The sequence below is a fragment of the Scyliorhinus torazame genome, chromosome 10 (assembly GCF_047496885.1).
Source record: "Scyliorhinus torazame isolate Kashiwa2021f chromosome 10, sScyTor2.1, whole genome shotgun sequence".
Taxonomy (NCBI): Eukaryota; Metazoa; Chordata; class Chondrichthyes; order Carcharhiniformes; family Scyliorhinidae; genus Scyliorhinus; species Scyliorhinus torazame.
The window spans coordinates 255521736-255547743 of NC_092716.1; the positions used below are offsets into that span (position 1 = coordinate 255521736).

The 26008-nt window shown below is 51.9% G+C and overlaps 1 protein-coding gene across 2 annotated transcripts in view; it reads right to left on the minus strand.

Moving 5' to 3' along the window:
* Nucleotides 1-26008, minus strand: part of htatip2 (HIV-1 Tat interactive protein 2) — a 42549-nt gene that overhangs the window by 14312 nt on the left and 2229 nt on the right. Inside the window, exons 2-4 of one of the 2 annotated variants that reach the window (XM_072466699.1) lie at nucleotides 17837-18026; nucleotides 14962-15069; nucleotides 2285-2422 (exon numbers count right to left, since the gene is read on the minus strand). In XM_072466699.1, the coding sequence (XP_072322800.1) occupies nucleotides 2285-2422; nucleotides 14962-15069; nucleotides 17837-18026 (436 nt within the window). The remainder of the gene's footprint in view (nucleotides 1-2284; nucleotides 2423-14961; nucleotides 15070-17836; nucleotides 18027-26008) is intronic. The other variant, XM_072466700.1, reaches the window with a different exon arrangement.

Here is a 26008-nt window from a genome sequence, read left to right on the forward strand (position 1 = left end):
GACTGTCTGAGGATACAGCAGGATTTAGATTGTCTGGAGACTTGGGCGGAGAGATGGCAGATGGAGTTTAATCCGGACAAATGTGAGGTAATGCATTTTGGAAGGGCTAATGCAGGTAGGGAATATACAGTGAGTGGTAGAACCCTAAAGAGTATTGAAAGTCAAAGAGATCTAGGAGTACAGGTCCACAGGTCATTGAAAGGGGCAACACAGGTGGAGAAGGTAGTCAAGAAGGCATACGGCATGCTTGCCTTCATTGGCCGGGGCATTGAGTATAAGAATTGGCAAGTCATGTTGCAGCTGTATAGAACCTTAGTTAGGCCACACTTGGAGTATAGTGTTCAATTCTGGTCGCCACACTACCAGAAGGATGTGGAGGCTTTAGAGAGGGTGCAGAAGAGATTTACCAGAATGTTGCCTGGTATGGAGGGCATAAGCTATGAGGAGCGATTGAATAAACTCGGTTTGTTCTCTCTGGAACGAAGGAGGTTGAGGAGCGACCTGATAGAGGTATACAAAATTATGAGGGGCATAGACAGAGTGGATAGTCAGAGGCTTTTCTCCAGGGTAGAGGGGTCAATTACTAGGGGGCATAGGTTTAAGGTGAGAGGGGCAAGGTTTAGAGTAGATGTACGAGGCAAGTTTTTTACGCAGAGGGTAGTGGGTGCCTGGAACTCGCTACCGGAGGAGGTAGTGGAAGCAGGGACGATAGGGACATTTAAGGGGCATCTTGACAAATATATGAATAGGATGGGAATAGAAGGATACGGACCCAGGAAGTGTAGAAGATTGTAGTTTAGTCGGGCAGTATGGTCGGCGCGGGCTTGGAGGGCCGAAGGGCCTGTTCCTGTGCTGTACATTTCTTTGTTCTTTGTTCTTTGTTGTTAGCTTATGAGGTGAGGTTACATTAACTTGGCTTGTATTGCCTTGAGTAGAAAGAGACTGATGGGTGAGAACAGCACAGTAGCATTGTGGATAGCACAATTGCTTCACAGCTCCAGGGTCCCAGGTTCGATTCCGGCTTGGGTCACTGTCTGTGCGGAGTCTGCACATCCTCCCCGTGTGTGCGTGGGTTTCCTCCGGGTGCTCCGGTTTCCTCCCACAGTCCAAAGATGTGCAGGTTAGGTGGATTGGCCATGATAAATTGCCCCTTAGTGCCCAAAATTGCCCTTAGTGTTGGGTGGGGTTATTGGGTTCTGGGGATTGGGTGGAGGTGTTGACCTTGGGTGGGGTGCTCTTTCCAAGAGCCGGTGCAGTCAAGATGGGCCAAATGGCCTCCTTCTGCACTGTAAATCCTATGTTATGTATGAGACCAAAGTGCAAAATGAATTGATTTTGTATATATGGAAAATTATTTAATCTGCCGTCATCCAGGACCAAAATCAGGAAGTAAAAATAGCTGGAACTTTCAAAACTGTGAAAGCCAGGTTTAGGTTAGATAGAGATATCAAAGAGAATCGTGTGGCACGGGGATAGCACCCCTGTGGGCCAGAAGCTCGGGGTTCGAGTCCCAGTACGGGACTTGATAGTCACGAAAGGCGCATTCATAATGTGGGCAAGCAGGCCGACTAGCAGCCTGTAAATCCTTCCACGGTGCCCAACGGCGGGAGGCAAGAGAAGGAGAGTTTCCTGGTCAGCCACACTGCAGAAGGCCACTGCAATACTTTGCCAAGCACAATCATGGACCACTGCCATCGGAGTCTATGGTCGCCAATGTCCTCTTCGAGCACAGTACCTAAAAGAGGGGGAAAGGTTGTGAAATGGCGTCATGTTCTAATTGGTTTGTAGGGCTGAATGGTCTACTCCTGTTCCTGATCTCGCTCCTCACATCATAGCGGGATTTGCATACACAAAGTTTTAGAAAATGATTCCCAAGTTTTATTTACTTGTCCTTGTACTTCTGCCCAATTGTGCACTTTGAATAATTAAACTTAGCCAACTAGTACGACTCACAAAATATGCTGAAATTCGTAACTTAGTTAAATGCTGGAAGGGCACAGCACCATTTCATTTGTTGTATTTTGACACCAGCTTTCTCATTCAATCTCTATAATAATATTCTCTTGCACCAAATCAAAACTGCCAGGTTTAGTCCTCGGTATGCTCTGGATTTTGTGCTGCTCCCGGGCGATGAGATCCAAGCAATTAAGCGGATTGATGGGCAGGGCGCACCAGAATGGTTAGGCAAGCTCTCCTTTGGCAGGAGACATTATCCCCGCCCCAGGGCAGAATTACCAGACTAGCTTTCAAGTCTAAAATGTAACATTGCACAAGATTTCCCAACCTTAATTTTTGTGTACAGCATCGAGCTGTCCTTATCTGCCCCTTTGGAGGACTCTAGGTTGAAGTGAGTGCATCCTCCAGCTTTTGCGAGCTGGGCGGACTTCAACACGTAATCGTAATCCACTCGAATAAAACCTTCCTGCAACACAAGGAAAAGAAAAATTCTACAAAGAGTCTGAAATAAAACGCAACTGATTCGTAACCCCACAAGAGCGCAGTTCTCCTCAATGTCGTTTTCATGTCTCCTATATCATGCTTTTTTTCCATTTAGAAAGCATTTTTGGCACAGAAAAGTGTCCCGAGTCACATCAATGCAGCACGTGTGTAAAATGGCTGCGAAGCCAAATCAGTTTTAAAAAATTATTTCAAAAAGATGCAGGGGTCATTGGCTAGGTCCGCATTTGGTGCAGCGACAACAATCTCTCCCTCAATGCCAGCAAAACTAAAGAGCTGGTCATTGACCTCAGGAAGCAAAGTACTGTGCACACCCCTGTCAGCATCAACGGGGCCGAGGTGGAGATGGTTAGCAGTGTCAAATTCCTAGGGGTGCACATCTCCAAAAATCTGTCCTGGTCCACCCACGTCGACGCTACCATCAAGAGAGCACAACAGCGCCTATACTTCCTCAGGAAACTAAGGAAATTCAGCATGTCCACATTGACTCTTACCAACTCTTACAGATGCACCATAGAATGCATCCTATCGGGCTGCATCACAGCCTGGTATGGCAACTGCTCGGCCCAGGACCGCAAGAAACTTCAGAGAGTCGTGAACACCGCCCAGTCCATCACACGAACCTGCCTCCCATCCATTGACTCCATCTACACCTCCCGCTGCCTGGGGAAAGCGGGCAGAATAAACAAAGACCCCCCCCCCCCGGCCTACTCACTCTTCCAACCTCTTCCATCGGGCAGGAGATACAGAAGTCTGAAAACACGCATGAACAGACTCAAAAACAGCTTCTTCCCCGCTGTTACCAGACTCCTAAATGACCCTCATTAACACTACACCCTGTATGCTTCATCCGATGCCGGTGCTTATGTAGTAACATTGTCTACCTTGTGTTGCCCTATTATGTATTTTCTTTTATTCCCTTTTCTTCCCATGTACTTAATGATCTGTTGAGCTGCTCGCAGAAAAATACTTTTCACTGTACCTCGGTACACGTGACAATAAACAATTCCAATCCAATCCAATCATTTATTGCCCATCCCTAATTACTATTGATAAGGTGGTGCTGGGCCACGTTATTTCACCAGCTGCAGACCATGTGGTGCAGGTATACCCACAGTGCTGTTCTGAAGGGACGCCCAGGATTTAGATTCAACAACAGTGAAGGAACAGCGATATATTTCCAAGTCAGGATGGTGTGTGGTGTTCCCATGTGTCTGCCTCCCGTGTCCGTCTAAATGATAGAGGTTGCGGGTTTGGAAGGTGCTGTCCAAGGAGGGTTCTCGATTTGCTGCAGTGCATCTAGACGATGGTACACACTGCTGCCACTCTGCATTGGCGGCGGAGGGAGTCAGCATATAAAGGTGATGGAAGGGGTGCCCATCAAGCAGGGCTGCTTTGTCCTGGATGGTGTCGAGCATCTTGAGTGTTGTTGGAGATGCACTCATCCAGACAAGTGGGGAGAATGCCATCACACTCCTGACTTGTGCCTTGTAGATGATGGACAGACTTTGGGGAGTCAGGAGGTGAGCTACTCACTGCAAGATTCCCAGCCTCTGACCTGCTCTTGTAGCCACAGTATTTACATGGCTTGCCCAGTTGGGTTTCAGGTTAACAGTAACCCCCATAATGTTGATAGTGGGGGAGTAATTGATGCTAATTTCATTAAATATCAAGGAGAAATGGTTAGATTTGGTCTCGCTGGAGATGGACATTGTCCGATACTTATAAGTTACTTGTCCGATAATTATAAGTTACTTGCTTTTTATCTGCAGCAGCTTGTGTTCAGGTCCTGGTGCATGTGGGCACAGGCTGCCTTAGTATCTGACAGCGGCATCCAGTTATTGGAGAATGAATGGGCTCAAGACCATCACTTTCAGTCCTGAGAAGCATTATAGCAAGGGATCACCACTCTTTTCAGCGACTTCAGAGTATTATCATCCCCAAACCTGAAACTTGTGGAACTTTCAAATTCCTTAACCTTGTTACGACTTTCAGCATTCAAGTAGTCCAGGTAACATTTTAACCAGTCAATTCCACACACAGTAGATGTGCAGCCACTGTCCAATACAGCGCAATCAAAGGATTCTACAACCAACACCCTCATTACCGGCGTAAAACCGCTTGTTAATAGGACAATGTCTTCTCTCTGAACACTATCTTTTTCCTCTTCTGACTCTTCAGTGTCATGTATCGTTTCAAACACTCTATCATAACGTTTTGGACAGTTGAAGACATAATGGTATTGAGAGTCACATCGAAAATATCGATTTATCATGCCCCGTGCATTTCTGGGGTTCATCTTCATATTGTAAGTTCAAACTGGGTTTCCGTCTTCATAATTTCCTTGTCTCGATCTCCTTCTATAGTCTTGGGCCCTGTTCGTAACCGTACAATTTCGCCATCCTGTTAGTCGTGTATCTTCCATATTCTGCTTTATAGCAGGCTGACCTATTTGAGTCATCAGAACCATCGGAATCAAAATGTTTCCCCAGAAACCTCTTTAAAGCTTTTGTCATCTGATCGAATAAGGTATCCTCATCCGTAAACTGAACTCCTGTCAAAACCAGGAGCCTATCCATATTGCTCACCCTAGTACAGTCAAGTAATTTAAAGGCCAACACAGACTGTGGAAATTCCAGGTTGTGTTTCTGCAGCCTTTTATATAGTCTGCCGAATTCCATTGTATAGTCTTCCATGGAGAATTCCTCTATTTTCTGGAACTTATCAAATTCCGACCATGCTTCATACGCACTTAACAAGTCATCTTTCTTGTAAATCTTATCCATATATTGTAATAGAGTCCCCAGACCTTCTTCTGAGCCTAACTCTTCCAATTCCAGCTCAGAAAGCACTTTGTTTTGGATTTTACTGTCATATGGTAGAGAAAGAGCCAATGCCATACCTTGTTTTCTCTTTCCCAAAGCAGTTACCTTAGTCCACATAACTACTGCACTTCTCCATTGGTCGTACGATTCCCTTTCAGAAAATAAGGGGGATAGTCATATCCAGCCATCTTTATCCTGGGTTCAGCCATGTATTTTTTTTTTTTTCCTTCTCACTCACTCCTTGGTTTGATCTGGAAAGTTGTATCTTTCAAACCTTCACATTTGCACAGCAACCATCCTCTGCCACCATTGTTAGACGTTTTAGTTACCGTTGTATGAAGAGTCAAAAGTCCTGTTCCTTTTCACCAAACACCATTTATTTCATTTCCACAGCCTCTGCACAAAACTCCAACACACCACCTGACGCAAGGGCCACCTGAAGCCCCTTTACATATCAGTGTCAATCATTGGATACTTAACATAAATGAGACAACTAATTGCAATGTCTCTCAATGCATTACTTAATTCTTAACCCATTACTTAACAAGAAGTGCCCAGTCTACCTCACCTTATTGTGGAAGGGTAGGGTGTCTCAAAAATGTGAGCAACAGGTGAAACTAGCCCTTGCATGCGATCAGTGTTACTGCAGTAACAACACGAGAGGTATTCTCTACTAGCGGGATGTTGTCATCAAGTCAAAGAGACGATTTTCCCATTACACATACAAAAAGTAACGTATTTCCGTGCTGGTATGATGTCAGGTTTGAAGACCATACATCCCAACGACTGGTGAATCGTATTAAACAGCACGTTCCTTCCACTGTCTGCAACAGGGGAAGTATAGATCGTACCCGACCAACCAGTGTTTGCAAAACTCAAAACACCATGTCCAACAGGAGATGTGATTCCGCGATTGGACTGCACTTTCCAAAGAATCCTGACCATGCTAAGAATCACACAGAAAACCAGTTCAAGATGATCAGTCAGGCTCACAGTGTGGCTCACCTATGCACGTTAGCAGTTACACACATACACACACGGGTCCTGCCCTCTGCAGACAGAAGGAGCATGTCCCCACATTGCGTTTTTTTTCAACTGAACAAAGGTTTGGGGAACAACCATTCCATGGTTCATTCCCCGTGGCAATGTCTTGACCAATCAGAGCCGACCTGCCTTGTTTGAGTTTGAACAAAGGCTTAGCAGTTTGCTGTCCTCTGCTGCGTTCTCAATGGTAACACATCTACCAGAGTCCACTTGCCAACCAATCAGCACTCCTCTTTGCCTGCAGTACAAGTTATTGCTCACTTTACTGTTGGTAATTTCTTGTGAGCTGTTCTGATGCGTGCAAGACAAAAAACTTTGATATCATGTCTCTATTTTCAGCAATAATCTATTTTTCGTTGTTGGACATTATGAAGAAAACATGGCAACTTCTCAGCTCCACCTGGTTGAGTCCGGGCAACGTCATTTAAAAAAACATTCTTCCAGAAAGCACAAAGAACAAACTTTAAAAATAGATCATGTAAAGCAATGCAGTTCCAATCAATGAGATTTGAAATAGCAATATTACTTTTCTTTTATGATCGGAGTTCAAGTATTGCACATCCACAAGGCATAGACACCCAACATCATTAAACAAGCTTCAACCCTCCACTCCGTCTACTTTCTCCAAAGCTCCTACAAAGGAAGATGCATCAAAGGTTTACTATGTAAATTCACCAAATGCCCGCATCAGATTTTGAATCTACTTTCAAATACCGTGAAGCACTCAGAAAGAGGGGAATGCTTTGATGAGTATGGAGGAAGTATTCATAAAAGTGTCTGTAGCCTTCAACCAGTAGCCCATGAAAAATCATTTCTATAACTCTTCCGCTGTTAAAACTGCATTTCAACTAGAATCAGTTTTTAAAACAGATGAAGATAGTTACCTCCCACATTGATTTTTTCTGCCACTTTCTTTACTCTGGGCCATTATGGAAATGCTGAGTAGCATTTGGCTGCATTGATTTCAGTCTCTCCCCCCCCCAAATCTACCTTAAGCTTATTTTAAAGGCTATAAGGAAACAGACCCATGCACAACAGACCTTACAGCCTCAAGAGTGACAAAAATACAAGTCAATTATTCGATACCTCCAGAGCTTGAATTAAATGACGCACAATTTCTCTGCCCTTAGTTCTTGGTCAATGTTCTAAGGCTGAGTTCAGTTGACAGCGGCCTTCAATGGTTACTTGATGAAATCTGAACTGACATAAATACTGGAGCTCACTTTAAATCCGATTACGCAGATACGCCACATCAATACTAGCCCAGCTACAGACGCCGGCGTCCCTTATGCACAAGTGCTCCGAACAAGAAGCAACCCTTTACCTACGAACAAGAGCCCACGCCACCACTTCTTAGACCCACGCTCAACCATCATCCCGTCTCAATAGCTTCTGGTTGACAAGTTGCCTTGCTGTTCCTTTTGATGAATTTGCCCCAAACAAAGAAAAATATTGTCTTATTAGCAGCCGATAGACTTAATCCTGAAATTTCCAACAACAAAAAGAAAGGGACTTGCGTTAGGTTCCCTAGGTGACTGAACACAACTTTATAGAGGCGGATTTCAGTAAAGAGAAGGACGCAAATAAAATTTGAGGTGCACTCACCCATGGCAGCGACACCTCGAGAGACACTTTTTCAGGCTTCGAAAGACATAAATTTCTATTTGTGCTTCGGGACATGAAGCAGCATTAAAAAAAAAGCTAAACACAAATCAAGTAAAATCAGAAAAAGCTGGCAATGAAAAGTAGGTTTGCCGACACCCAACAAGTTAACGGACGGGCCGATGGTTTGGGAAGAGACCAACACTCCCTCAAATTGTTTTGTGGGGCGCCTGGGTGATTTACTCAAGGGCCTGGCACGTTTAAATACTTCTGTGCGGCATTACACACATTCATTTAAAAGAATTTGTGCGCAGCCCTCACTGAAACCTCCCGGTTGCTACCCAGCTTTTTGCTATCAATCAGGAATAGTGTCTTCCTGTCGTGAAGAATCCATGCGACCAGCTCATGTATCATGTTACAGATAGGAGATTTTGTGGGAGCGAGAGAGACTCAATAGATAGGAGATTTTGTGGGAGCGTGAGAGACTCACGTTTGGTATGTTGCCTCCCAGGTACAAGGGTACGTGATGTCTCGGATCGTGTTTTCCGGGTCCTTAGGGGGGAGGGGGAGCAGCCCCAAGTCGTGGTCCACATTGGCACGAACGACATAGGTAGGAAAGGGGACAAGGATGTCAGGCAGGCTTTCAGGGAGCTAGGATGGAAGCTCAGAACTAGAACAAACAGAGTTGTTATCTCTGGATTGTTACCCGTGCCACGTGATAGTGAGATGAGGAATAAGGAGAGAGAGCATTTAAACACGTGGCTACAGGGATGGTGCAGGCGGGAGGGATTCAGATTTCTGGATAACTGGGGCTCTTTCTGGGGAAGGTGGAACCTCTACAGACAGGATGGTCTACATCTGAACCGGAGGGGCACAAATATCCTGGGGGGGGGGGGGGGGGGGGGCAGATTTGTTAGTGCTCTTTGGGGGGGGTTTAAACTAATGCAGCAGGGGGCATGGGAACCTGGATTGTAGTTTTAGGGTAAGGGAGAATGAGAGTATAGAGGTCAGGAGCACAGATTTGACGTCGCAGGAGGGGGCCAGTGTTCAGGTAGGTGGTTTGAAGTGTGTCTACTTCAATGCCAGGAGTATACGAAACAAGGTAGGGGAACTGGCAGCATGGGTTGGTACCTGGGACTTCGATGTTGTGGCCATTTCGGAGACATGGATAGAGCAGGGACAGGAATGGATGTTGCAGGTTCCGGGGTTTAGGTGTTTTAGTAAGCTCAGAGGAGGAGGCAAAAGAGGGGGAGGTGTGGCGCTGCTAGTCAAGAGCAGTATTACGGTGGCGGAGAGAATGCTAGATGGGGACTCTTCTTCCGAGGTAGTATGGGCTGAAGTTAGAAACAGGAAAGGAGAGGTCACTCTGTTGGGAGTTTTTTTATAGGCCTCCTAATAGTTCTAGGGATGTAGAGGAAAGGATGGCGAAGATGATTCTGGATAAGAGCGAAAGTAACAGGGTAGTTATTATGGGAGACTTTAACTTTCCAAATATTGACTGGAAAAGATATAGTTCGAGTACAATAGATGGGTCGTTTTTTGTACAGTGTGTGCAGGAGGGTTTCCTGACACAGTTTGTTGACAGGCCAGCAAGAGGCGAGGCCACGTTGGATTTGGTTTTGGGTAATGAACCAGGCCAGGTGTTGGATTTGGAGGTAGGAGAGCACTTTGGGGACAGTGACCACAATTCGGTGACGTTTACGTTAATGATGGAAAGGGATAAGTATACACCGCAGGGCAAGAGTTATAGCTGGGGGAAGGGCAATTATGATGCCATTAGACGTGACTTGGGGGGGGATAATGTGGAGAAGTAGGCTGCAAGTGTTGGGCACACTGGATAAGTGGAGCTTGTTCAAGGATCAGCTACTGCGTGTTCTTGATAAGTATGTACCGGTCAGGCAGGGAGGAAGGCGCCGAGCGAGGGAACCGTGGTTTACCAAAGAAGTGGAATCTCTTGTTAAGAGGAAGAAGGAGGCCTATGTGAAGATAAGGTGTGAAGTTTCAGTTGGGGCGATGGATAGTTACAAGGTAGCGAGGAAGGATCTAAAGAGAGAGCTAAGACGAGCAAGGAGGGGACATGAGAAGTATTTGGCAGGAAGGATCAAGGAAAACCCAAAAGCTTTCTATAGGTATGTCAGGAATAAGCGAATGACTAGGGAAAGAGTAAGACCAGTCAAGGACAGGGATGGGAAGTTGTTGTGTGGAGTCTGAAGAGATAGGCGAGATACTAAATGAATATTTTTCGTCAGTATTCACTCAGGAAAAAGATAATGTTGTGGAGGAGAATGCTGAGCCCCAGGCTAATAGATTAGATGGCATTGAGGTACGTAGGGAAGAGGTGTTGGCAATTCTGGACAGGCTGAAAATAGATAAGTCCCCGGGACCTGATGGGATTAATCCTAGGATTCTCTGGGAGGCCAGGGAAGAGATTGCTGGACCTTTGGCTTTGAATTTTATGTCATCATTGGCTACAGGAATAGTGCCAGAGGACTGGAGGATAGCAAATGTGGTCCCTTTGTTCAAAAAGGGGAGCAGAGACAACCCCGGCAACTATAGACCGGTGAGCCTCACGTCTGTAGTGGGTAAAGTCTTGGAGGGGATTATAAGAGACAAGATTTATAATCATCTAGATAGGAATAATATGATCAGGGATAGTCAGCATGGCTTTGTGAAGGGTAGGTCATGCCTCACAAACCTTATCGAGTTCTTTGAGAAGGTGACTGAACAGGTAGACGAGGGTAGAGCAGTTGATGTGGTGTATATGGATTTCAGCAAAGCGTTTGATAAGGTTCCCCACGGTAGGCTATTGCAGAAAATACGGAGGCTGGGGATTGAGGGTGATTTAGAGATGTGGATCAGAAATTGGCTAGCTGAAAGAAGACAGAGGGTGGTGGTTGATGGGAAATGTTCAGAATGAAGTTCAGTCACAAGTGGAGTACCACAAGGATCTGTTCTGGGGCCGTTGCTGTTTGTCATTTTTATTAATGACCGAGAGGAAGGCGCAGAAGTGTGGGTGAGTAAATTTGCAGACGATACTAAAGTCGGTGGTGTTGTCGATAGTGTGGAAGGATGTAGCAGGTTACAGAGGGATATAGATAAGCTGCAGAGCTGGGCTGAGAGGTGGCAAATGGAGTTTAATGTAGAGAAGTGTGAGGTGATTCACTTTGGAAGGAATAACAGGAATGCAGAATATTTGGCTAATGGTAAAGTTCTTGAAAGTGTGGATGAGCAGAGGGATCTAGGTGTCCATGTACATAGATCCCTGAAGGTTGCCACCCAGGTTGATGGGGTTGTGAAGAAGGCCCATGGAGTGTTGGCCTTTATTGGTAGAGGGATTGAGTCCGGAGTCAGGAGTCATGTTGCAGCTGTACAGAACTCTGGTACGGCCGCATTTGGAGTATTGCGTACAGTTCTGGTCACCGCATTATAGGAAGGACGTGGAGGCTTTGGAGCGGGCGCAGAGGAGATTTACCAGGATGTTGCCTGGTATGGAGGGAAAATCTTATGAGGAAAGGCTGATGGACTTGAGGTTGTTTTCGTTGGAGAGAAGAAGGTTAAGAGGAGACTTAATAGAGGCATACAAAATGATCAGGGGGTTGGATAGGGTGGACAGTGAGAGCCTTCTCCCGCAGATGGATATGGCTGGGCACGAGGGACATAACTTTAAACTGAGGGGTAATAGATATAGGACAGAGGTCAGAGGTAGGTTCTTTACGCAAAGACTAGTGAGGCCGTGGAATGCCCTACCTGCTACAGTAGTGAACTCGCCAACATTGAGGGCATTTAAAAGTTTATTGGATAAACATATGGATGATAATGGCATAGTGTAGGTTAGATGGCTTTTGTTTCGGTGCAACATCGTGGGGCCGAAGGGCCTGTACTGCGCTGTATTGTTCTATGTATCCTTGCTGCATCTCCTGCAGGTGAGTAGAATGTGCCGAGTTACTACACAAGTTAGCACACTGCAATACAAAACATTTAAAAATAAATTCTTAAGGAGCACAGAGCCAGAAAGACCAGGAGGATTACAGCTTTAACCTGACCAGTTGCTGAGGGAATAATCTTTTGAAGGCTGCCCATTTATCAGGCCGGCTTTCAGGTGTGGTCGGTCACTCGGCTCTCTGGCACTTCACAAGCAACCTGTCAACAATCGATTCCCCTCTGCAACCCCGGCTTTTAATACTTCAACTGCCAGGCTAATTCCTTCAAAAACATTTTCCAGATTTTATTTTAATCACTTCCCCAATATCCGATTAAATGTGCTTATCCTTCAAAGTGTAGGAAAGCCTCTTAATGTGAGTATTACACGGCCTGTGAATTAGCAGGAGTTGATGTGCAGTTTGAACCACAGTAGGAGTTTATTTCCCCCCCCCCCCACCAAAGAAAATAGGCTCTCAGCATTAGCATCATCTGTGACTGAAGCATATCAATATTACCGTGGCTAAATATTTAAAAGGACACTCCACATGTAAAATATGGTGTGATACTATCCCAAATAATATTAGATATTGAATTAATGTAGTCATTTCATTATCTCATTGATGTAATATGTTCACAATGATCCCATCCCCTTCAAGGTAGCAGAGTTACTGCAGGTAATCATTCACAGCTGTGGCTTCCCATTTCATCCCGAGACGAGGTTCCGATCACCTATCCAATCCATTGTCTACTTCCGTCTCTGCAACATCACCCGTATCCACCACGGCCTCAGCTCATCTGCATTCGAAACCCTCATCAATGTTTCTGTTAGCTCTCGATTACACTATGCCAACGTTCCCCTGGCCAGGCGCCCATGGTACACCCTTCTTAACCCAGAACTCATCGGAACCCAGCTCTGTGCTCGCTGACCTACGCTGGGTCCCCGGTCTAGCAGCACCTGAAATTTTAAAATTCAAATCCTTGTCTTCACGGATTTTAATTCTCCGTGGTCCTGTCTGTATAACCTCCTCCAGACCAACAACCCTCTGGCATATCGGTGCTCCTGCAATTCAGACCTCTTTTGCATTCCTGATTTTCTTTGCTCCACCACTGGAATTCCCCCCCCCCCCCCCCCCCCCCCCCATCACCTTTCTGTATTGCTATCCCCCTGCTAAGATGCTCTTAAAACCGATCTCTCTGGCCCAATGTTTTGGTCACTGTCCCAATATCTGACATGGCTCAGTTATCAAAGCTCATCTAATGTCCCTCGGGACATTTTACGGTGTGAAAAGGTGTCAGACAAATACAGGTTGGTGTTAATGCCACCTAGCGACAACTGTCTGTAGGTGAGCCTGTCTTGACATGGGTGATGAAAGGGCCAAACCAGCAGCCTGCTGCAGGCCCTATGAAAGTAATCACTCATGAAGGACAGCCAATGAAGTCAGGTATCAGAATGTAACAGAAACTACATCTCCGACCCCCAACCAGCAGTCAACTTAAAACAACTTCTTCTGTTCTCTGCCCGAAGGCAGGTCTGACCCACAGGAGCAAGGAGGCAGGTCCTAAATCCACCTCAGCCAGATCTGGGGAATGGGAATAGCGCTGCCACCAATCTGATCCGCTCAGGATATCACCAAGGAGTCAGGTTGCGATGGCAGTGTGCACGTTTGCATGCGCACTGTTCTCCTGAGCTTTGCACAGTGCGGATCGAGGCTCCAGCTTTCTTTCCTTCACACGGCTGCCCAGAAATCTGTCCCGCTCTAAGTTGGAAGGATTTACGGGTTGACACGCAACCGCTTTGGCCGCGTTATGACACGCCTTCCATGGCCATCAAGACCTGCAGCTGGGCTTGAACTTGGAGCTCTCGGCTCAGAAGTAGGGGCTCAGCCCACTGAGCTGCTCCAACTTAAAACAGGAGAAATTAAATTGATGAGAAAAAATAAAGTTTAAAAAAAAAAAAAAATTTAGAGTCCCCAATTCATTTTTTCCAATTAAGGGGCAATTTAGCGTGGCCAATCTACCTAACCTGCACATCTTGGGGGCGAAACCCACGCAAACACGGGGAGAAACACGGGCAGCACAAGTGGTTAGCACTGTTGCTTCACAGCGGCAGGGCCCCAGGTTAGATTCCCGGCTCGGGTCACTGTCTGTGCGGAGTCTGCACGTTCTCCCCGTGTGTGCGTGGGTTTCCGCCGGGTGCTCCGGTTTCCTCCCACAGTCCAAAGATGTGCAGGTTAGGTGGGTTGGCCATGATAAATTGCCCTTAGTGACTAAAAATGGTTAGGAGGGGTTATTGGGATAGGGTGGAAGTGAAGGCTATATGGGTCGGTGCAGATTCGATGGGCTGAATGGCCTCCTTCTGCACTGTATGTTCGATAATCTATAATGTGCAAACTCCACACGGACAGCGATCTGGGGCCGGGATCGAAGCTAGGACCTCGGCGCCGTGAGGCTACAATGCTGACCACTGCACCACCCTGCTGCCTGAGAAAAAATAAAGTTGCAGTTACAGAGCACGATTCAGCGGACTGAAGTTAAAGTCCACTGAACGGCGTGTTCAGCAGGGTCTTTCTTGGTTTCTGCAGCGCTGAAGGTGCCAACCTGCTCAGTCCCTGACCACCCCGGGGAAGGGGGGGGGGGGGGGGGGAAAGAGATCTCCAATGGCTTAGGAGACGACCCCCCCCCCCCCCCCCCGCCAGATGCCGTTACGACTAGTCCACGTTTGTGTGGACCGATACCAAGCGGCGCCCTGGCGAGCTCGCCCGGGTGAGGCCGGTGTGTCCCGGGTGAGTCCAGGTTTTTAAAAAATGCGCCATAAGGCTCGACTCGGGTGACTCGCATGAGGTTTCGCTCCCAGCACGCAGCCCGATTCGGGGATCAAGCGGGATTCACCTGTTGGGCCCAGATCCACACCGACCGCAACGGGGTTGCTGAATCGCGTCTACAAAGTTTGCCGTGCATCTTGAAAAGCACTGCAGACTGAAGGTCTGGATATGTAAAACCACTTTAAAAAAAATTTACTGCAGTCATTATTTTGCACAGCAATTGACAACAGGTTGGTGCAGTTAAATTAAGTTCTAATAATTTTCAGTAAAGTTATGAAAGAATACTTTACCTCCCCAGCTTTCGCCTTGGTTGTACCCAGGCAGCAGAATCCGACATCGTGTCCTTGGAAAGCAGATGCATATTCATCCAGTTTCTCAAAATCCACAACTTCCTGGCTCTGTTCAAATTACAATATAGAATCAATTTCACTTGTTAAAAACATTTATTCTTAACGGATATAAATATTCCACTTAAAAAGCACCTCCATCAGATTTTTAAAACATAGAACCAAGGTTTCAAAGCGAATTTAATTTAAAAATGCATTTCTGTTTTCAACAGCAACGGATGAAAAAAAAAAAAATGAAAAAAAAAAAAATTGGCATCGGTTTTCTAATCATGAGCAAACTGTCTTCTTTCGTGGAGGCCCCGCCTTCTCAATCTTGCCTCTCGCCCGAGGTGTGGTGACCCCCCAGGTTAAATCACCACCGGTCAGCTCTCCCCCTCAAAAGGGGAAAGCAGCCCACGGTCATCTGGGACTGTGGCCGACTTTATTCTTCAGGAGCTATCCTGGAAAACAAAACGCTAGTCATGGGCAGATTGCATTATCTTGCCCTTTAACCTTTCATCCATTTATGGTTCATGAATCATTTTTTATTGCCCGCCACCCTCACACGCTGGCGATGACTTGACATTTTTATTTTTATTTTTTTAAAGACGTTGCTAATTAGCCAAATGATCTTTACCTCCCTGGCAGCATCTGGGATTTGATGTGAAAGCTATTTAGTGCCCCTTCCTATCAAAACAATTATTGATGGGTGCAGGACCGATCTAACAGGTTACCACTCTGGGGCACAGTCCAACTCACTGTGCAAGTTGGAGAGCCCCTTTCCAATTTTTTTCCAAAAGAGAAAAAAATAAACCATCACAACTTCCTCTCAAGTCCCAGAAAAAACCCACAAAAGTATTTGGAAATGGTGGACGGTTCTCTGTATTTTAAAAAAAAAAGTTGCAATTAAAAACTGACAGCAATTTGCTCACCTTAATCCTCCCTGACCCTCCTCGTGTGTGGATTTATGTTTGTAATTGAGATTATTCTATCCTCTAACCCTGGCCCGTGTAGCCAGGGGTTCCTCTATTCAACCATCTGTGCCTGTGCCTTTACGCATCGCAGTCCTCGTATTTTTATTTTTATAATTTTAGAGTACCCAATTCATTTTGTTTTCCAATTAAGGGGCAATTCAGCGCGTTCAATCCACCTAACCTGCACATCTTTGGGTTGTGGGGGCGAAACCCACGCAAACACGGGGAGAATTGGCAAACTCCACGCGGACAGTGACCCAGAGCCGGGATCGAACCTGGGACCTCGGCACCGTGAGGCAGCAGGGCTAACTCATCTCAGTCCTTACTTACTGTCGCTAACACTCTCTGCCTCAAAAGCCACCTCTCCTACGCAGCATCTACCAGGCACCCTCCACCCTCCAGGTTTTAGAGACCATTTTCCTGCCTGTCTCTGTCTCTTCCCCCTTGCCTTCCATCTTTAAAAGCCTTCTGTAAACCTACCCGACCAACCTTTCGGTCGGTCCCCCGAACTCTCTCGTGACGTCTTCATCCCTTTCTTTGCTCCTCCAAAATATTTTGTGATGCTTTTTTCGACATCAAAAGATGCACCACAAAAATAAACTCTTGCTACAATCAATGTCTCTCACAGTAATAAGATTTACTGTGCGACACCTACAAGGATTCAACATTTTTAACTTTTGGAGATTTTGGTGGGGTGTGAGAGAAAATTCCATTGGAAGAAAGAATTCCTGATATTATCATTTACAAACAATGGGCTAGAGACTATAATTAATCAAATTCCAATTTGAAGGGGAGCCAAAATGAGGGAGTAATGGTGTTGGTGGATTTGGCAAAGAACTAGTAATTCATAGGCCCAGGGCAATGCTCCGGGAATGTGGCTTTGAATCCCTGCAGTGCAAATGGAGGACATTCGGCCCATCAAGCCTGCACCGACCCTTGGAAAGAGCACCCGACGCCCCCACCCTGTCCCCGAAACCCCATCTAACATTTTGGATACTAAGGGGCAATTTAGCATGGCCAATCTACCTAACCTGCACATCTTTGATGTGGAGATGCCGGCGTTGGACTGGGGTGAGCACAGTAAGCAGTCTTACAACACCAGGTTAAAGTCCAACAGGTTTGTTTTGATGTCACTAGCTTTCGGAGCACTGCTCCTTCCTCAGGTGAATGAGGAAGGAGCAGCGCTCTGAAAGCTAGTGACATCGAAACAAACCTGTTGGACTTTAACCTGGTGTTGTAAGACTTCTTACTGTGCACATCTTTGGGCTGTGGGAGGAAACCGGAGCACCCGGAGGAAACCCACGCAGACACGGGGAGAACGTGCAGACTCCACACAGGCAGTCACCCGAGGCCGGAATTGAACCCGGGTCCCTGGCGCTGTGAGGCAGCAGTGCTAACCACTGTGCCTCCGTGCCACCCCCAAAACCTATCCGACCAACCTTTGGGTGAAATTTGAATCACTAAAAGCAAACCTCTGGAATTAAAAGTCTATAATAAACGTAAAACCATTGCTCACTGTCGTAAAACCCCAGGTGGTTCACTCACGACCTTTACAGAAGGAAATCTACCATCCTGACCTGGTCTGGCCTTAACAATGCCCTCAGTTGAAGGGTAGATGAGCAATAAATTCCCATCTAATGAACAAGAAAAATGTTCTATGTGTTACATCAGTAGTTCGTAGAGTTACACTGAAAAGTACAATTACGATATTGCTACACATATCAGCCAATGTGATTATTCCTCCAGCGTAATCATAATGTGATCAAAAACATTTGACTTATTGATGCTTCATACCACAGTTCCATCTCGCTGCCCCCCATCAACAATTGTGACCTTACACACCATCAAGTGGAACTAAAACATACCACATTTTCACGGGCTGCATCCTCAAAGGTTAATTTTCTGCGACCAATAAGTGTGACTTTGGTGAAGATACGGCTTTGAACAATCTCCCTCAGCAGTACTTTTCCCGTCTCCCCTGAAGCTCCGAGAATGAAGCAGGATTTATTGAGTGCCTTAAACATTTCTCGGAGATTATTTAGATCCTGCGACATGCTGGAAAAAATGAAACCGGTAAAATCCATGAGGGGTACCAAAAAAATTATTTCTTCACAATTATAAAATGTATAATACAAAAAAAAAAAATAGACTAGTTAAACATTGTCACTGCCAGCATTATCCTCATCTGAAAACGTGGGTCACGTTGGACTATAGTTGCATTGGTAACAACCTCCTGCCTTCCTGAGCAGTGAATTATAATCACAGACACCAGCTCTGGTCCAACTCACAGAAGCACCTTTCAGCAAAGGTCCCTGGAAAATGATCTGGACCAGGAATGCTGGCTGAGTCTTCTTTCCTGAAGCTAATCGTCATATTCCAAACACCAACAGCGACTAAGATCAGCGAACTCAAAACCAAGGACTTTGGAACTTTTGACATTTTTGCCATTTGAAAACCCAAAAGTATTAAAATTAAAATTACACCACTGGGATCGATGCTCTATCTGCTCCCTCCCTTCCCCAAACCAGTGCTATAAACAATAGATTCTCTTACTCATTGAGCACTTTCACTGCCTTAAACTCACACACCCGCTCGCACACACGAGAACCCGCAGCAGGCTGCAAATATAGCGTGGGACGCCGGCCAAGGGTGTGGTAGAGTGGTCAGGCCGAGAGGTGATAATGGGCTGAGGCGGCAGAAGTGGATCATCAGCTGTTATGGAGGAGGAAGTGGGTGGTCTGGATGATGGTGTAGAAACTCACCCTGGAGTGAAATAGGACCAAAGGTTACAGTCTATTATAGTCTCAGGCAATTGTCCCGGAAGGGGGCATCGGTGGCTGGGGAAGAGCTTGTGGTAGGGGGAGAAGGCAATGGCTTGCCAATATTCAGTTGGAGCAGATTTCCGCTCATCCAGTACCGGATGTTGGACAAGCGACCTGCCGGTCCAAGACAAGGAGGGAGGGAGGGAGGACAAGGAGGGAGGGAGGGAGGGAGGACAAGGAGGGAGGGAGGGAGGGAGGACAAGGAGGACAAGGAGGGAGGGGAGGGAGGGAGGGAGGACAAGGAGGGAGGGAGGGAGGGAGGGAGGACAAGGAGGGAGGGAGGGAGGGAGGGAGGACAAGGAGGGAGGGAGGGAGGACAAGGAGGGAGGGAGGGAGGGAGGACAAGGAGGGAGGGAGGGAGGGAGGGAGGACAAGGAGGGAGGGAGGGAGGGAGGGAGGACAAGGAGGGAGGGAGGGAGGGAGGACAAGGAGGGAGGGAGGGAGGGAGGGAGGACAAGGAGGGAGGGAGGGAGGGAGGGAGGACAAGGAGGGAGGGAGGGAGGGAGGGAGGACAAGGAGGGAGGGAGGGAGGACAAGGAGGGAGGGAGGGAGGGAGGACAAGGAGGGAGGGAGGGAGGGAGGACAAGGAGGGAGGGAGGGAGGGAGGACAAGGAGGGAGGGAGGGAGGGAGGACAAGGAGGGAGGGAGGGAGGACAAGGAGGGAGGGAGGGAGGGAGGGAGGGAGGGAGGGAGGGAGGGAGGGAGGACAAGGAGGGAGGACGGGAGGGAGGGAGGACAAGGAGGGAGGGAGGGAGGGAGGGCAAGGAGGGAGGACAAGGAGGGAGGGAGGGAGGGAGGGAGGACAAGGAGGGAGGGAGGGAGGGAGGGAGGACAAGGAGGGAGGGAGGGAGGGAGGGAGGGAGGGAGGACAAGGAGGGAGGGAGGGAGGGAGGGAGGGAGGGAGGACAAGGAGGGAGGGAGGGAGGACAAGGAGGGAGGGAGGGAGGGAGGGAGGACAAGGAGGGAGGGAGGGAGGGAGGGAGGACAAGGAGGGAGGGAGGGAGGGAGGGAGGACAAGGAGGGAGGGAGGGAGGGAGGGAGGACAAGGAGGGAGGGAGGGAGGGAGGGAGGACAAGGAGGGAGGGAGGGAGGGAGGACAAGGAGGGAGGGAGGGAGGACAAGGAGGGAGGGAGGGAGGGAGGACAAGGAGGGAGGGAGGGAGGGAGGACAAGGAGGGAGGGAGGGAGGGAGGCAGGACAAGGAGGGAGGGAGGGAGGGAGGCAGGACAAGGAGGGAGGGAGGGAGGGAGGCAGGACAAGGAGGGAGGGAGGGAGGGAGGCAGGACAAGGAGGGAGGGAGGGAGGGAGGGAGGACAAGGAGGGAGGGAGGGAGGGAGGGAGGACAAGGAGGGAGGGAGGGAGGGAGGGAGGGAGGACAAGGAGGGAGGGAGGGAGGACAAGGAGGGAGGGAGGGAGGGAGGGAGGGAGGACAAGGAGGGAGGGAGGGAGGGAGGACAAGGAGGGAGGGAGGGAGGGAGGGAGGACAAGGAGGGAGGGAGGGAGGGAGGGAGGACAAGGAGGGGAGGGAGGGAGGGAGGGAGGACAAGGAGGGAGGGAGGGAGGGAGGACAAGGAGGGAGGGAGGGAGGGAGGACAAGGAGGGAGGGAGGGAGGGAGGACAAGGAGGGAGGGAGGGAGGGAGGACAAGGAGGGAGGGAGGGAGGGAGGACAAGGAGGGAGGGAGGGAGGGAGGGAGGACAAGGAGGGAGGGAGGGAGGACAAGGAGGGAGGGAGGGCGGACAAGGAGGGAGGGAGGGCAAGGAGGGAGGGAGGGCAAGGAGGGAGGGAGGGCCAGGAGGGAGGGCGGGAGGGCAAGGGGGAGGGCGGGAGGGCAAGGAGGGAGGGAGGGAGGGCAAGGAGGGAGGGAGGGAGGGCCAGGAGGGAGGGAGGGAGGGAGGGAGGGCCAGGAGGGAGGGAGGGAGGGAGGGAGGGCCAGGAGGGAGGGAGGGAGGGCCAGGAGGGAGGGAGGGAGGGCCAGGAGGGAGGGAGGGAGGGCAAGGAGGGAGGGAGGGCCAGGAGGGAGGGCGGGAGGGCAAGGGGGAGGGCGGGAGGGCAAGGAGGGAGGGAGGGAGGGCAAGGAGGGAGGGAGGGAGGGCCAGGAGGGAGGGAGGGAGGGAGGGAGGGCCAGGAGGGAGGGAGGGAGGGAGGGAGGGCCAGGAGGGAGGGAGGGAGGGCCAGGAGGGAGGGAGGGAGGGCCAGGAGGGAGGGAGGGAGGGCCAGGAGGGAGGGCCAGGAGGGAGGGAGGGAGGGCCAGGAGGGAGGGAGGGAGGGCCAGGAGGGAGGGAGGGAGGGCCAGGAGGGAGGGAGGGAGGGCCAGGAGGGAGGGAGGAAGGGCCAGGAGGGAGGGAGGAAGGGCCAGGAGGGAGGGAGGAAGGGCCAGGAGGGAGGGCCAGGAGGGAGGGAGGGAGGGAGGGCCAGGAGGGAGGGAGGGAGGGCCAGGAGGGAGGGAGGGAGGGCCAGGAGGGAGGGAGGGAGGGCCAGGAGGGAGGGAGGGAGGGCCAGGAGGGAGGGCAAGGAGGGAGGGCAAGGAGGGAGGGCAAGGAGGGAGGGCAAGGAGGGAAGGCAAGGAGGGAAGGCAAGGAGGGAAGGCAAGGAGGGAAGGCAAGGAGGGAGGGAGGGAAGGCAAGGAGGGAGGGAGGGAGGGCAAGGAGGGAGGGCAGGGAGGGAGGGCAGGGAGGGAGGGCAGGGAGGGAGGGCAGGGAGGAGGGCAAGGAGGGAGGGCAAGGAGGGAGGGCAAGGAGGGAGGGCAAGGAGGGAGGGCAAGGAGGGAGGGCAAGGAGGGAGGGCAAGGAGGGAGGGCAAGGAGGGAGGGCAAGGAGGGAGGGCAAGGAGGGAGGGCAAGGAGGGAGGGCAAGGAGGGAGGGCAAGGAGGGAGGGCAAGGAGGGAGGGCAAGGAGGGAGGGCAAGGAGGGAGGGCAAGGAGGGAGGGCAAGGAGGGAGGGCAAGGAGGGAGGGCAAGGAGGGAGGGCAAGGAGGGAGGGAGGGAGGGCCAGGAGGGAGGGAGGGAGGGCCAGGAGGGAGGGAGGGAGGGCCAGGAGGGAGGGAGGGAGGGCCAGGAGGGAGGGAGGGAGGGCCAGGAGGGAGGGAGGGAGGGCCAGGAGGGAGGGAGGGAGGGCCAGGAGGGAGGGAGGGAGGGCCAGGAGGGAGGGAGGGAGGGCCAGGAGGGAGGGAGGGCCAGGAGGGAGGGAGGGAGGGCCAGGAGGGAGGGAGGGAGGGAGGGCCAGGAGGGAGGGAGGAGGGAGGGCCAGGAGGGAGGGAGGGAGGGCCAGGAGGGAGGGCAAGGAGGGAGGGCAAGGAGGGAGGGCAAGGAGGGAGGGCAAGGAGGGAGGGCAAGGAGGGAAGGCAAGGAGGGAAGGCAAGGAGGGAAGGCAAGGAGGAAGGCAAGGAGGGAGGGAGGGAAGGCAAGGAGGGAGGGAGGGAGGGCAAGGAGGGAGGGCAGGGAGGGAGGGCAAGGAGGGAGGGCAAGGAGGGAGGGCAAGGAGGGAGGGCAAGGAGGGAGGGCAAGGAGGGAGGGCAAGGAGGGAGGGCAAGGAGGGAGGGCAAGGAGGGAGGGCAAGGAGGGAGGGCAAGGAGGGAGGGCAAGGAGGGAGGGCAAGGAGGGAGGGCAAGGAGGGAGGGCAAGGAGGGAGGGCAAGGAGGGAGGGCAAGGAGGGAGGGCAAGGAGGGAGGGCAAGGAGGGAGGGGCAAGGAGGGAGGGCAAGGAGGGAGGGCAAGGAGGGAGGGCAAGGAGGGAGGGCAAGGAGGGAGGGCAAGGAGGGAGGGCAAGGAGGGAGGGCAAGGAGGGAGGGCAAGGAGGGAGGGCAAGGAGGGAGGGCAAGGAGGGAGGGAGGGCAAGGAGGGAGGGAGGGAGGGCAAGGAGGGAGGGAGGGAGGGCAAGGAGGGAGGGAGGGAGGGCAAGGAGGGAGGGAGGGAGGGCAAGGAGGGAGGGAGGGAGGGCAAGGAGGGAGGGAGGGAGGGCAAGGAGGGAGGGAGGGAGGGGCAAGGAGGGAGGGAGGGAGGGCAAGGAGGGAGGGAGGGAGGGCAAGGAGGGAGGGAGGGCAAGGAGGGAGGGAGGGAGGGCAAGGAGGGAGGGAGGGAGGGCAAGGAGGGAGGGAGGGAGGGCAAGGAGGGAGGGAGGGAGGGCAAGGAGGGAGGGAGGGAGGGTAAGGAGGGAGGGAGGGAGGGCAAGGAGGGAGGGAGGGAGGGAGGGCAAGGAGGGAGGGAGGGAGGGCAAGGAGGGAGGGAGGGAGGGAGGGCAAGGAGGGAGGGAGGGAGGGAGGGCAAGGAGGGAGGGAGGGCAAGGCTGACGGTCCAGCACAAGGACTGGATTGGATTTGTTTATTGTCACGTGTACCGAGGTCCAGTGAAAAGTATTTTTCTGAGAGCAGCTCAACAGATGATTTAGTACATGAGAAGAAAATACATAATAGGGAACACAAGGTACACAATGTAAATACACAGACACTCGCATCGGGTGAAGCATACAGGAGTATAGTAATGGGTGAGGGGCACCAGGGGAGTGGGTGACGCTGCCATCCAGCACCAGTGCACAATTACAGCTGCTCCTTTCCAGTGGAGGTGAGGAGTGAGCAGGTGAGCTGCCAGCAGCAGCCACACCCTGGAGGAAGCAGGAGGGAACCCTCAGCCAGCTGAGACTGGGCTGGATATCCCAATCACCACAACAGCACTGCGCCAGCATTCCTCACAGTCACACTGACCCGACTGCGGAGCAGGATCCACAGCAGCCTCTGTATCAGTGGGTTTAGACATAGGCAGCATTCTAGAGTGGCTCTCTCCCCCCCCCCCCCCCCCCCCCCAAGAGCAGCCCCCACCCCCACAGACAGCATTCTAGAGCAGCCCCCACCCCCACAGGCAGCATTCCAGAGCAGCCCCCACCCCCACAGGCAGCATTCTAGAGCAGACCCCACCCCCACAGGCAGCATTCCAGAGCAGCCCCCACCCCCACAGGCAGCATTCCAGAGCAGCCCCCACACCCACAGGCAGCATTCCAGAGCAGACCCCACCCCCACAGGCAGCATTCCAGAGCAGCCCCCACCCCCACAGGCAGCATTCCAGAGCAGCCCCCACAGGCAGCATTCCAGAGCAGCCCCCACCCCTACTGGCAGCATTCTAGAGCAGCCCCCACCCCCCACAGGCAGCATTCTAGAGCAGCCCCCACCCCCACAGGCAGCATTCTAGAGCAGCCCCCACCCCCTACTGGCAGCATTCTGGAGCAGCCCCCACCTCCACAGGCAGCATTCTGGAGCAGCCCCCACCCCCACCCCCACAGGCAGCATTCTAGACCAGCCCCCACAGGCAGCATTCTAGACCAGCCCCCACAGGCAGCATTCTAGACCAGCCCCCACCCCCACAGGCAGCATTCTAGAGCAGCCCACACCCCCACAGGCAGCATTCTAGACCAACCCACAGGCAGCATTCTAGAGCAGACCCCACCCCCACAGGCAGCATTTTAGAGCAGCCCACACCCCCACAGGCAGCATTTCAGAGCAGACCCCACCCCCATAGGCAGCATTCCAGAGCAGACCCCACCCCCACAGGCAGCATTCCAGAGTAGCACGCACCCCTACTGGCAGCATTCTAGAGCAGCCCCCACCCCCACAGGCAGCATTCTAGACCAGCCCACAGGCAGCATTCTAGAGCAGACCCCACCCCCACAGGCAGCATTCAAAAGCAGACCCCACCCCCACAGGCAGCATTTTAGAGCAGCCCCCACCCCCACAGGCAGCAATCCAGAGCAGACCCCACCCCCACAGGCAGCATTCCAGAGCAGACCCCACCCCCACAGGCAGCATTTTAGAGCAGCCCCCACTCCCACAGGCAGCATTCCAGAGCAGACCCCACCCCCACAGGCAGCATTCCAGAGCAGACCCCACCCCCACAGGCAGCATTCTAGAGCAGCCCCCACCCCCACAGGCAGCATTCCAGAGTAGCCCCCACCCCTACTGGCAGCATTCTAGAGCAGCCCCCACCCCCACAGGCAGCATTCCAGAGCAGCCCCCATCCCCACAGGCAGCATTCCAGAGCAGCCCCCACCCCCACAGGCAGCATTCCAGAGTAGCCCCCACCCCTACTGGCAGCATTCTAGAGCAGCCCCCACCCCCACAGGCAGCATTCCAGAGCAGCCCCCATCCCCACAGGCAGCATTCTAGAGCAGCCCCCACCCCCACAGGCAGCATTCTAGAGGAGCCCCCACCCCCACAGTCAGCATTCTAGAGCAGCCCCCACAGGCAGCATTCTAGAGCAGCCCCCACCCCCCCACAGGCAGCATTCTAGAGTAGCCCCCACCCCCCACAGGCAGCATTCTAGAGTAGCCCCCCCCCCCACAGGCAGCGTTCTAGAGCAGCCCCCACCCCTACTGGCAGCATTCTAGAGCAGCCTCCACCCCCACAGGCAGCATTCTAGAGCAGCCCCCACCCCCACAGGCAGCATTCCAGAGTAGCCCGCACCCCTACTGGCAGCATTCTAGAGCAGCCCCCACCTCCACAGGCAGCATTCTAGAGCAGCCCCCACCCCCACAGGCAGCATTCCAGAGCAGCCCCACAGGCAGCATTTCAGAGTAGCCCCCACCCCTACTGGCAGCATTCTAGAGCAGCCCCCACCCCCACAGGCAGCATTCCAGAGCAGCCCCCATCCCCACAGGCAGCATTCTAGAGCAGCCCCCACCCCCACAGGCAGCATTCTAGAGGAGCCCCCACCCCCACAGTCAGCATTCTAGAGCAGCCCACACAGGCAGCATTCTAGAGCAGCCCCCACCCCCCCACAGGCAGCATTCTGGAGTAGCCCCCACCGCCCCACAGGCAGCATTCTAGAGTAGCCCCCACCCCCACAGGCAGCGTTCTAGAGCAGCCCCCACCCCTACTGGCAGCATTCTAGAGCAGCCCCCACCCCTACTGGCAGCATTCTAGAGCAGCCCCCACCCCCACAGGCAGCATTCTAGAGCAGCCCCCACCCCCACAGGCAGCATTCCAGAGTAGCCCGCACCCCTACTGGCAGCATTCTAGAGCAGCCCCCACCCCCACAGGCAGCATTCTAGAGCAGCCCCCACCCCCACAGGCAGAATTCTAGACCAGCCCACAGGCTGCATTCTAGAGCAGACCCCACCCCCACAGGCAGCATTCTATAGCAGACCCCACCCCCACAGGCAGCATTTTAGAGCAGCCCCCCACCCCCACAGGCAGCAATCCAGAGCAGCCCCCACCCCCACAGGCAGCATTCCA